Raw genomic sequence first — 13,501 nt, forward strand, 5'->3', positions numbered from 1 at the left:
TTTGAGCCCTGGGTTAAAGGGTAGAATTTTATATAGCATATGGAAGAGATGTCATTATGGAAAAATTAGTAAGTATCTGGAAAGGCTGGATAAAGATTAAAAGCACAAAGAAGTACTCTGACATGATGGGAGGGAGGGGAGGAGAGGATGAAAAGAGGAGGGAAATAGATGAAAAAATATGCAGAGTATTGGGGGAGAGGAGGTGGGGTTACAGGGAGAAATTTTTATTCCAGGTATGAGAATTTAGAATAAAGTATTGATAATCTTAGATGTTTTTGTATAATGTGGAATTTATTAAAATGTAAATAATCAAGTCACTGACATCCATTTATTAGTAGATGAAGCTGTACTAAAACTGCATTGACAGCATATTAGAGTGAAGAGGGAGAGGAAATAGTGTAGTAATTGTTTTTTAAATAAGCAATTTTATTGCGATTTACATCCTAGAACAACAATCGGCATGTATATTGAAACAGCAGTTTACTTTCCAGCTGACTGGAAGTGATGTATCCCGAGAACACCACCCAATGCCGTTTTGTCAGCTCAGTGGATGATGAGGCTTTCTGTGGAGCCATGCCAAAATTAAAAATACGGGGGGGGGGGGATGCGTGTGAAGGTAGGGAGCTGGGAATGTGGCCATGTTTCATATCGGACCCGAAGGCTGGCCACACATGGTTAGTTTTTACGTTCAACCAGCGGATTCCTCCATCCACACATGAGGTGAATGGAGCTTATATTGGCAGGGTAAAGGTTGTATCTAGTCAAATCTTCTACTCCCCCCCCCCCCCCCCCTTACTGCTACTATTACACCCCCCTTTCCCAGAATTTGACAATCGACTGACTGACATTGGAAGGGACTTATGTCCTTGGCAAAATTAATTAGGATCTGTGATTAAACTTTCCAATGCAGAACATACACTTTCTAACTTTGGTGTGAGTGGCAGAATTTACACATGCTCTGTGCCCCCCCCCCCCCAAAGCCAAGGACGGCAGCACCCAGCCATGGCTGAAACCATCTAACTGTACAGTTTTCCTATGCACACCATGTTTGCAATGATGTGCTTCATCTTATCTTAAAGTGATTTAAAAGGAAAGTGTTTTATTAAAAAAAAAAAGCAGCCCCAATCTTTTCTTTTTGGGTCCTCTGCTTGTGGTCATGGCATCTCCTCCTCCACCCCCCTCCCCCCTTTCCGAGTGCCCCCAATCCCAGTAGCTAGTCTTTTGCTATGGGGGTGTTCCAGCGGGCTTCTTGCCAATCTGCACCATGTGCCCATTCACACGTAAAGTGTGGCTTGGCCCTGCTCTCTTCTCATTGGCTGACTGGCTGTGATTGAAAGCAGCAGAAGCTTATCGCTCCCACTGTTATGTGAGCTAAAAAGCAGAAAGATTCATGAAGGTAAGTAAAAAAAAAAAAAACCTTAAGCCTTTAGAACCACTTTAATGTAAATGCAGTAACTGGTGTGCTGGAATCATTTCTGCTTATGAATGTCTTTATAAACTTGTGTCATAAGAAGCTAAGCTAGTATGTTTAATCCCTGATATATAGTTGGTTTTACTTTATTTTTGGTGCAGTGATTTTTCTTTTATTCTTCTGCAGCTCAGACGGAAAGGTCTCAGTGAAGTTTATCAATCGGGATGGAAGCACAATTGTAGCGGAGGGGAAAGTCGGGGAGTCGCTCCTGGATCTTGTTGTAGAGAAAAACTTAGACATTGATGGATTCGGTAAGTATGTGTGCTCTGTTAGACATCTAAATTATCTGTAGGTTCCAGAGGTTTGGAGTTTGTATTAAAGTAAACCTATATGTAAATATTAACTTAAAACTATATTAACAGTGTAGCTGGTGTTGACCGTTAGTAAAAGAAAGGATGAAATTCTCACCTTTCCCATAGAAATCTCTTCTCTGGGCTCTCACCTATAACAAGCATGTGTCCCGATGCCAAGGCATTTGTTCATAGGCTTTTTGCTGAAGGTAAGATGCAGCCAGTCTGTATCCATCTTTTCCATTTTATCAGATCGCCTGGCCCAAATGCCTAGTTTTTGGTCATGTAACTAGCACAGGGGGAAGCCTTGAGCAGAATTCTCTCCAAAAAAAAAATCAGTACTTTAGCCCCTCTATTTTATCTTTCACTAACATAGGCATGTATATGTAATTCCAGACACCTAGTCCCCCCTACATCTCCATATGGGATATTCTCTGCATAACACAATTTCTTGCTCTCTCTGACTTGCATAATTTAGATATTGGAATGAGGAACCTGTTGTCTGAGAACTGGCTCTCCTCTAGGAGGATTGTTCTCTTTTTGCAAATAAGGGTCTGTGCACATTAGACTTAAAATGCTGCTTCTACAGGAGTTTTGTGTTTTGCCTATAGAAACAGCTCAATAATGTTCTGTGTGTCAGAGCACCATGGCTAAGTGGTTAGCACTTTCACCTAGGAGCACTAGGGTCATCCGTTCAAATCCCAACTATGGTACTACCTGCCTGGGGTTTGCATGTTCTCTCTGTGCCTGCCTGGGTTTCCTCGGAGTACTCTGGTTTCCTCCCATACTACAAAGACCTGCTGGTAGTTTGATCTAGTATTTGTGTGTAGGAATGTGAGACTGTATGCTCCTTGAGGGCAGGGACTGAGTGTAAAATATATATGTAAAGCGCTGCGTAAATTGACAGTGCGCCGAGTACCTGTATTAAATATAAATAAAATGTGTCAATTCATATTGGGACGATTAGAGGCATATTTAAAGCAGAAAAAAAGAAACGTCCTGTTTGCGTGTGGTTTTTTTTTTTTAGCAAATTTCCGGCAGAAAAAAATTCGGAACGCTCATAAACACGTCAACTTGTGTACAAAACTGGGGGAGCAGTTGGGGGTAGTAAAAACCATGTGGTTTTACCCCCCCCCCCCCATCCTCACGTGTGAACAAGCCCCTAGTACCCATTTAGGCAGCTGCATGTAGGGCGGCCTATTAGGTTCAGTGGGCTTCCTTACCTGGAGAAATGTAGGGAAAGAAGTTGGCCCCTGACCCCCTCCCCCCTTTTTTTTTTTTTATCGCACCGCAGCAAAAAACGCACTTTATTTGCCAATGCGTGGGGGTACTGTTAGGAATTAATGGCAACCTTGCGCATCTGCTAAAGAGCAGAGCATTTATCTGGGTGTCAGGAGCGTACACGATTTTGTGCATGTTCCCAACACGCACAAATGTAAACCAAGCCTTAGACTGGGGGGCTTCCAAACTTGACATACTTTTTCAAGGTTGAGAAACACTGCCCTGAATACCATAAATGCCTCAACTGCTTAGTGGTTGTCCCACAATGCAGAATTTTGTCCTCCAAATTCTCTTATGAAAGCTGGCAGGTTCAGTCTGTGGGCTGCACATTGTTTCAGGGATATAGTAGAACCAATTTAGCTTCATCATGAGTGACATTGTACTATCACCATTTACATCTCCATAGAAGAGGCAGTTGCCTTAAGCTGGCTATAGACGGTTGAAATTTGGCTGGTTCACCGGGGACCATACAAATTTTTATCAGTGTGTGGCCATCCCTGCTCGACAGAAGTGGATTGTTTTCTCAACTTCTGTATTTCTCCATTCACCTCATTTGTGTGAATGGACAAATCTATTTTTTTTTCTTTTTTCTCCATAGACTACCTGTATATGACAAGCTTCACTTCTGAATGCAGATTTTTCAAAAGTAACAAATTCTGCAGTGGTAACACCACTAGATGGCAGTGTTGCATTGTAGCCATGGACAACATCCAAACTGCTGTTACGTACATTCTTTTTCCAAATTGTCTTTTGACAACGCACCTGGGGGAGCGCATCATCACCCACAATTCAGATGCCTAGGGTCTCTTCTGTCATAAAAAACCTGACTGTCAGTGTTTTTCTATTAAAAGAGAGCTTAAAGCAGGCATGTCCAACCTGCGGCCCACTGCCCCCTGACAATTTTTTTTTTTTGCTGGGGAGGAAGGAAGTCGGGTCGGGGGCACGGCCACAGCAGCTTCCAACTAACGGTAGGCAGAGGCTGAGGGGAGGGGGAGGGGGAGGCGAGCATGTGCAGTGTTTCTGACTCCTACCACCATGACCACTTCAAATCACTGAAGCGGTCATGGTGGTTAGAGTTCTTTTATTGTCTCTCAGAAGAAGTAAACCTCTGTATATTCATTCCATTTCATTTCATCATCCTTTAGTTGTGTTAAATTAGTGCGGGGGGCGCGGCGGCATTTTATTACATACCTTAACTATAGTATATATTTTGTATGCGGCCCGAGAAAATTTCTCTACACTCAATGTGTCCCAGAGAGGCCAAAAGGTTGGACACTCATGGTTTAAAGCATTTGTTTAGCCCTTTTTTTATATTTCTGATATGTGCCTGCTGCACCATGTACCTGGATGAGAGAGTCTCCTGTTCTTTGTATTGCTTCCTTTGTGTGAAATCCTTGGTGTTCCTGCCACTCCCTCTGCTTTCCTATTAAAAACTGACCACAATAAGCAGGAGAGCACAGTGTGGTCAGTTTTCTAGCTGTGCTGGGAAATCAGCCTGCTCTCCTTCAATGATTAGACTTGTCTTGACATGCTCCTCCGGCATACCAATTCCCCGGAAAGATCAGTGTTCTGCAGCTTCTCCTCCCCCCAGCTCTTAAACAGTGGGGAAAATCATTCTTTGAACCCCTACAGATTTTGTAAGTTTGCCCACTTACAAAGAAATGGAAGGGTCTATCATTTTTTATCATAGTTGTATTCTAAAAGATAGACCGAATATCAACCAAACATCCAGAAAAACCACATGATAAAAAATGTTATAAATTGAGTTGCAGTTCAGTGAGTAAAATAAGTATTTGATCCCCTACCAACCAACAATAATTCTGGCTCCCACAGACTGGCTACAGTATGTACTCATGTTGTACACAGATTAGTTCTGTCAATTTTAAGAAGGTGCTCCTAACAACAACTCGTTATGTGTATAAAAGACACCTTTCCACAGAATCTTTCTTCCATTCAAACCTCACCATCATGGGTAAGACCGAAGAGCTGTCAAAGGACATCGGGGACAAGATAGTGGACCTGCACAAGGCTAAAATGGGCTACAAAACCATCAGCACAAAGCTTAGTGAGAAGGAGATAACTGTTGGAGCAATTATTTGCAAATGGAAGAAATACAAAATATCCATCAGTCGCCCTCGGTCTGGAGCTCCATGCAAGATTTTGCCTCATGGGGGTAAAGCCTTGTACACACGCAACGATTATCGGCCGACCGATCGTCCGTCTTTTGTCCAGAGTTGTGTTTTGTTGGTTGGAATGTTCCAAGACTGCACACGAATTTTCTCGCCCAACAAAAATCTACTTCAGAAGTGATGTCATGTGCTGGTTTGCTTTCTTTGTGTTCTTTCTTATCTGAGCATGCCCAGTCTTGCTCATAAGATTTTTCCCTGTTGAAATCTGTACTGACTGCACGAAAATCGGCCGTGTTTTGACGGCCAACAAAAATTTTATAGTCTGCACACCAGATTATTTTCGGCCGAAAAGTGTGTATCGTGTGTGTTTTTTTTTTTTTGGTTGATATTCTGGCTCTCTCATTTAAAATACACCTATGATAAAATGAGAGATCCTTCATTTCTTTGTGTGCAAACCTACAAAATCTGTAGGGGATCAAATAATTATTTTCCCGACTGTATCTATACACAAATGTGTTTTGCCTTTTATTTCCATTTTAAACTGGGTTGTTTTTTCAAGGTGAGGGTTAAATCACTTTAATTTCCCATTAACGTGAAAGTGGTGGCCCTGAGTGTATTAATGGAGCAAAACCTTCACAGTCTGTTTTTCAGATTTGTTTAGGGCATTTGCCAGAGCTAGACCAGTACATTTTTGTGGGGTTTTCCAAAATGGGACCTTTTTGCAGGCTTTTAACCAAAGAACCTTTTTAACCGTTAAACATTGTGGCTTTAAAGGATAAATTCGCCTTTTGTGAAATACCATGATATAATAAAAGCACATATTTTTTGCAGGTAACGTGCGTTTTTTTTTTTTTTTTTTTTTTTTTGTGCTCCTTTTTTTTTTTCAAAGGAGACTGCAGAGCATTGCACATGTGATCAGCTCAATGGGTGCAACCTCAGGTCTTTTGTGGACACTCAACATAGCGGTCCACTTGTATCTCGTATGGGCAGGCTGCCATCTGAGACCTGGAAGAACAGACTACAAGAGTTCTCGCCAGTGCAAAAGACGAGAGTACTTGTAGGCATTCATACATCGGAACCTGTAAATGACGTGGCCATCCATGTTTGCTCCTATGTTTAATACACTGTAATATAAATGACCTAAACACACACAAACATTATATTTTCCTAAGTGTCAACTGGCAAGGCTGGCCACTAAACAGGTATTTTTCTCTGGTGACTGGTCTTTGTTCCTTCATTAAATGATGCTCACCTAATGACGCATTATTAGTATGAGGATGCCCCACATGGGGGCGGGCCCATGACCCTTTGATTTTAGAGAAAATGAGTTGCATGACACTTGCCATCATTAAACCCATATTTTCTTAGTTTTTTTTTTTTTTTTGTTAAATAAACATGTTATACTTACCTGCTCTGTGCAATGGTTTTGCAAAGAGCTGCCCTGATTCTCCTTCTGAGGTCCCCTGCCAGCACTAACGGCTTCTCCTCTCTGCCGAGTGCTCACCACAGCAAATGGCTTGCTTTTGGGGCACTCACATGGGCTTGCTCCCGAGTCAGGGCGCTGTGTGTCCATTGAAACACAGTGTAGCTCGGCCCCGCTGGTGGTATTGTAACATTACTCGTTAAGCAGGCCATCTTTGACAAAGTTTGGAAGCCTTGGATCAAATACCTGTCTGAAGCCTTATGAGCTATTAGCACTTATGGTAGTTATATTGGGAATGTTAGGAGTGCACATCTCTACCTTGCTTCTTATTCTCTTTTTCTTAATTTCTCTCCCTTTCAATGGTTTTCCCCTCTTCTACTTGACTTTGTTTAGAATGAGCTGTGAACCATGCTAATATGAGCTATTTTTTTATTATGTTTGGAGCACTGTGGGGGCAGGGGCAGATCTGGATTACAGCTTCAATCCCCTGTTAGGCTTCCCAGTCCCCACTTGCCTCTACCAATTATGTATATAATGTATTACCAATAATACATTGGTATAGTGATATTGACCGTATGCCCATGCTGTCGGGGTTTCTCTCTCTCTCTCTCAAGCTCAAAGGAGCAACAGGGAACCCATAATATGCTCATTCTTTTGTGATATATATATATATATATATATATATATATATATATATATATATAATATAATATATTTATTTTTTTTCATTTATTAATTATTATGATGGTGTATATTGTGACCCAATCTACCAGGCTTAACTGTTAGATCAGATTATTATGTTTACATCCTTTGTACTTTACTGAATCTTTTTGGTATACTGCAATACCAGTTTTAGGTTTAAAGGGGAAAAAAAATATTTTTGGAACTTGATCTGAAAACGTTCAATTGGAAAAGAAAGTGAGTATTGAAAGAAAAAGCTGCTACTTTTTTATTTTTACTTTTGTTGGGCTTTTTTTTTTTTTTTTATTTTATTTTTTTTAATTTATTTTGCAGTTCTGCTTTAAGCCATGAATGAAAACCAGTGTAGTGGTGCTTGCACCTTCTCAATTTCCAGCTCCACCTGGTGCTTAGACTGCGAGGCTGTCAATGCCTCTGTATAGCTGTCAGACCTCAATCATGGCTTAAAGCGGTAGTAAACCACAGCAAAAAAAAAAAGATAATAATTGGGCCCCGTGTGTGCAGTTTAAGTCATAATAAGCTAATATGCACTGCATATTGACAAACTTACCTGAAAACAAAACTGTCTAGCAGCACGCGGTCACTGCTGTGGGCGCTTCCCTCTTCACCCTGTCTTCCTTTCCGGTTCGCTGACTTCGGTGGTATGGCCAAGCCGCGATGACTTCACGGTTTATGGCTCTGAAGTAACTGCACAGGTATGCCGTTCCTTAGAGCGTGTGCGCCATTGACTGTGCAAGTTTTGGAGATATTTACCCTACCTATAGGAAAGCCTAAAAGGCTTACCTATAGGTAAAAATCAACCAAGGGAGTTTTTTATCTCAATTTTAAGCCTGGTGGCTGAAATGCCCTGTCTGTTTTACAGCTATTATTAATGATATTTCAATAAAGGAAGACCGCCATTTGACGCTATCCCCAGTGCTGACTTTTTCTCAAGTGGCTCCTGCTTTAAACCATGCTTTTGGAACAAATTTAGTTGCTTTTTAAACAGAAAAGCTAAGCTCGTGCTCCGCTGATTTAGCTTTGCTTTGGTATTGGTTTTACCCAAGCTTCAATGCTAGGTTGTGCCAACTGCCATTTCACTAGACTCGGTGGACAGAAAAAGGCAAATTTTACTGTTCTAAGAATCTGATTACTTCTCTTCAGCACCACCCTTGGGAACAGTCTTGTTACAATTGTACTGGAAGTGTCGTCATTCCTCCCTGGGCAGACCTTGGTTTGCCAAGCAATGTAAATGATAGCAGCATGGGAGTATCACGTGTAGTGCTGGGGTCTGACTTGCTAATCAGGGGGGTGATTGTTTCCTGGAAATCCAGTGTAAGAATGTTCTTGCCTTCCCTCTCAGTGCCTACTATTATAAACTGCAGTATCACCATGTTGTGCAATTCAGTATTGGCTGTGCAAAGGAATAGGATTTATTTAAATCCTGTTCTGTATTTCATTGTTCAGCTAAAATGACATTATTTTATAGTTGGTGACAAGTTAATCCCTTTTTATCATACCTGCTGTGTATTCTTCTGCCAGGTCCTCCTTGTGCTAGTGTGTTTTAAAACAATTTTTTTTGCTTAGGTAGGATGTGTGGAATGACTTGATAGAATGTAGATTGGAGTTCAGGAGTGTTGTATTGATGTATAATTCCAGCTAGAACACACAAAGGGGGGCCTTCACAATTTTCAGGTATGCTGCAGCGTTGTGTAATGGTAATTAAGACGTGTTTTTATTTTTTTTTTGTTACACTAATTCCCGTCTGGGCACCGTAATAATAAAAAAAGAAAAACCTACCCTTGCCCACATTGCAAGGGTTAAATGCTTTTAGCCTAGGGATGGAGAAACCTGGTTTCCCCAAGTATCTCAGGGGACAGCAACATGAGGGGATTTGGTTCTTAACTTTTATAGGAAACCTAAGTAAACCGGTTAAAAACCCCTCCTAATCCATCAGTTTAGTTTGTGTTTCTTATCATTGAGGATTAACACCGTAACGTTTATTTTCTGTTTGATCTGTTGGTCATTGGGACAGTAGACCCCCCCCCCCCCTTTGCAGCCTATTTGGATCGCCTACTGGATGATTGTCCCACCTTTAGGCAGACAGTGCCATACAGTGCCATTTTATCACTGTCTTGGGTCAACTCATGAAGCCCCTAGCATGGTTCTCTGGCCTTCTGGTTTACCAGGGTTCCTTAAAAATGAATTCCAGGTATCGTATATATTTATACATAGTTAAAGTGGTGTAGCTTGGATCAATGTAACTACGTATATACCATACCTGGTCAATGCCCCTAAAAGCTGGAAATCACTAAAGATGACATCACTGAAGCTGACTTCAATATTTCAGTGATCTTCACTTGTTTCCAGGTCCTGTGCTGAGCGGCCAGCCTCATGTATTGTGAATACAGAGCATGCTTTTCTGCTTCTGAATGAATGCAAAGCATTGTCTGGTTTGATGAGGTGGGGCAGTGGCCTCCTAAGGAAAAGTTCTTTAAGTGCCCTAAGCTGGATGCAGCTTAGGGCATACTAATCATTTTGACGATTCAGGAGCCATCAAAAATCTGATGAAATTGAAATTTGAAGCCCTAAAGGGCACCTCTTCCATGGCTCCAGCTTTGGCAGCTTCATCCATTTCTAGGGATCTAGATGTCTGGGTAGATCCACTGGCTCAACACTTTGTCCAGAACAAATCATCAAGGAGATACCACATCCTGCTTTTTGAGGGCAGCACAGAAGAACCTGTTTTGGGGAGAAACCCATCTAATATCAATTGCAACTGTTCGTAGAGAGTCCTAGAACCCTTGGTGAATTTTCTCAGCAGGAGGCTATCAGGGCAACTGTAAACTAAATCCAGAAGTCTTTATCCAGATTTTGGACATATTGGGCATTATTTCCATAGATCTATTTGTGGAGAGCGTGAACAGGAAAGTAGAATGTTTCTTCTTGCTTGATATCAAAGCAGGGTCCCTAAAGGTAGATGTGAAGTCCCACAGTTGGGATTTCAACCCGGGTTATGTTTTTTCCTCCAGTGTCCTTGATCCCATCAGTAATTTTAAAAGTTGTCTGTTCAGATGTAGGCTAATCTTGCTTGCTCCTTGGTGGCCAAGGGGGACTTGTGGATCTGCTGAGAATTTTGTTAGACCGATCGGTTATTTTGCTGACCAGGGAAGATCTGCTGTCACAGGGGCCAGTTTTAGGTCCCAGACCTTAGTATAGCTGTTGTATTGGTACGGCTAGGTTTGTGTTGGGCGAAAAAGGTTGCTCAGAGAGGGTTACACCTTACTGAGAAGCAGGGCACTAGTTAGAAGACAAATGTATTCTAACGTATCTTCTCGCTGGTGTAGCAAGTGCAATAGCATTCCCACCGTAGCAGTCATTTTTTGGGATTTTCTTCAAGAAGGTGTTGACTTGGATCTGGCCCTTGGTACTTTGAGGGTTCAGATCTGAGCCCTGTCAGACTTTTCTTATTTAGAAAAAAAAAAAAAGTTTGCTGCTGATTCACTAATTCATACATTTTTGTCAGGTAGAGAATGCTGTACTCCAGTTTCCCAAAAAGTGGGTCCCCCTGGCATCTCTCCAAGGTACTCGGTGGATTAACTAGGGCCCCCCATTTTGAACCCATGTAGAAAGCTCCTATTTGACTACAGCCAGATGGATGGGGGACCTAAAGACGTTATCTATTAAAGACCCCTTATTAGTCCTTGTGCATAGGGTTATAATGAGGCCTGGCCTTACCTAAGGTAGTATCTTCCTTCCTCATTATAGAAGTCAAGACATTATTTACCCTTCCTTCTGTGAAACCCCATGGGATCTCTCCAAGGTACTCAGTGGATTAACTAGGGCCCCCATTTTCAAACCATACAGGTATTCCGTTTTTTTTCTGCCTAGTCAGGCGTAAGGACCTAGTTCCTTGGTGGGATCTCTGGTCCTGACAATTTTTTTTTTCTTTTTAGATGGGTTTTTTTTTTCTCCTGGTTTTTTTTTTCCTGTGAGGTCTACAATCAACTGTCGGACTGGGCGTTGGGCTGGATAACCACTTTACGTCCAGCCGTCGCAGATGTACTGCGGCAGGCTGGCTCTCCCAGGCAAAGTCCCGTACATGTACGGCGCTGGCCTGGGAGGAGCTAGGGGGCGAGCGTGCGCCGCCACCGGCGCGCTTCCGCCCCCGCTATTCAGCAGGGAAGCTGGCGCGAGTGTCATGCGGCTCTGATGGCCGCCTGACACCAGCGATCTCTCCCCACTGACGGAGAAGGACGGACGGCCGATGTAAACACAGCCGTCTGTCCTTCTCCCTGAGCTGATCAGAGACCATGCGACCTTCTATATAGGATTATAAAGTGTGGAAAATTTCCACACTAATGAATTAAACTAATAAGTGAATGAATAAAATAAAAAGCAGCACACACATGGGAATCCTAGACCTAAATCCTAATATATAGCATGTAATAACAAAATTTGCAGCGCTAATAAAGCATTAGTGAAATAAAATGACACAAAAAAATAAAATTAGTGCAATTAAGCCCGCATTCAACCTGCAGCGGCACGACTCTGTACTACTTCGGGGGCGACTTGTGAAGTCCCGTGCACCGCAACTTCGGTGCGACTTGCATGGACTTCATATAATGAATGTCTATGCAAGTTGCTCCGAGGTCCCCCTGAAGTAGTACAGGACCCTTTTTACTAAGTCGGAGCGACTTGTGTCGCTCCTATTAGAACGAGTCCTGTAGCAGTCAATGGACAGCGAGGGACCGCAAATTGTCAAGCTGACAAGTCGCGTTAGTGTGAATGGAGTGTAATAGTGATCAAAAAGCCTAGTGATATTAAACCAAGCCAAACACATTAATAAATATTAGTGTCCATAAAAACATGTAAGAAGGTCAACAAAGTCCATGCAAAACAAAAAAGGAAAGCAACTGAAGCAGTATCCAAAAGTTTCCTCGATTAGTGATATAAAGTGCTTGGATGAGGATTCAAAGGAGCCACAAGTCCCAGCAGGTAGATAAAATATTCACACAAAACCAGGGATATTTGAAGAGACACCCGTGTAAAAGATCACCCAGAAGAACAAGTTAGCAGCTTACCAGAGCAAATTGGTCACTCAAATGAATGAGTAGGCTTAATGGTAATACCCAAACGAACCACAGGATGTCACTTCACTAGATACCAGGCAGCTCAGATCCGATATCCAATTAACATGTGTAAAAAAACGATGACAGGGACATAGTGTAACTCCATAAAACACAAACCATTTATTTAGCCATAAAAGTATCAAACTCACATTTTAGAAGAGCATCATGAGCATATAAAATCAATTGTGGATCGAGAGAAAACGACATCTCCTAAGACATAGCAGATCCTTGTAGCAGATCGTGGTAGCTGGCTGTTGGGGGCGTGGTACCGTCACGTCTGACAGACTCACCCATATAGGATTGCATGTCTCTATGGTCATCTCACAAGCCCAACCCCCCCCACAGTTAGAATCACTCCCCTAGGCTTACATTAACCCCTTGATCACCATAGTATTAACCCCTTCCCTGTCAATGGCATTATTGCAGTAACAGTGCATATTTTTTAGCACTGATTACTGTAGTAATGTCACTGGTACCCCCAAAAGTGTCAAAAATGTCAGTTAAGGGTCACTTTCACAAAATCCTATAAAGTGTGTTGGCATCTACGAATGCTTCCTTTTGGTTGCAAGGTTTTGCAGACTGCTTTTAAGAGGACCTGGTCCTCTTTGAGGGTGTAGTTTGTGGTGTGTGTGTGTGTGTGTGTGTGGTTTTTTTTTCAGATGAGCTCCAGTTTTGGTTGAGCTCTTGTTTACCTGATTGGCTATAGTTGGCTTTGGGAGTTTCTTTTTTGCTGTTCCCACCCCTCATGTTTAACTGCTTTGGGATGTCCCAATGGTTAAAAAGATCAGGAGCTGTGTATGTCAATGAACATCAGAGAAATGGATTTACGGTAAGTCAAAAATCAAATTTTTCAGCATTTTGCAGATAAAGTGCCAAAAATGCATATGATTTTGCTGCAATTTTACCATGTTTTTACTGTGTGTATGGTAGAGCTGCACAATTAATCGTATTAATCATATGAAAATCGCGATCTCGATTCACCCCCCCTGACGATCTAAACCTGACATATGCTCGATTCTTTGCATAGCTGCAGAGAGAACAGCTGTGGAAAAAAAAAAAAAAAAGAAGCCTCCCACAAACAAATGCCTATCAGCATT

At 42.0% G+C, this 13,501-nt stretch overlaps 1 protein-coding gene across 1 annotated transcript in view; it reads left to right on the forward strand.

Moving 5' to 3' along the window:
* The window catches only part of FDX1 (ferredoxin 1), a 59,498-nt gene that overhangs the window by 16,369 nt on the left and 29,628 nt on the right, over positions 1–13,501 (forward strand). The window contains exon 2 of the mRNA XM_082244941.1: positions 1,598–1,722. Within this exon, the coding sequence (XP_082101067.1) occupies positions 1,598–1,722 (125 nt within the window). The remainder of the gene's footprint in view (positions 1–1,597; positions 1,723–13,501) is intronic.

This window comes from Pelophylax lessonae (assembly GCF_965119305.1).
Source record: "Pelophylax lessonae genome assembly, chromosome: 2".
Taxonomy (NCBI): domain Eukaryota; kingdom Metazoa; phylum Chordata; class Amphibia; order Anura; family Ranidae; genus Pelophylax; species Pelophylax lessonae.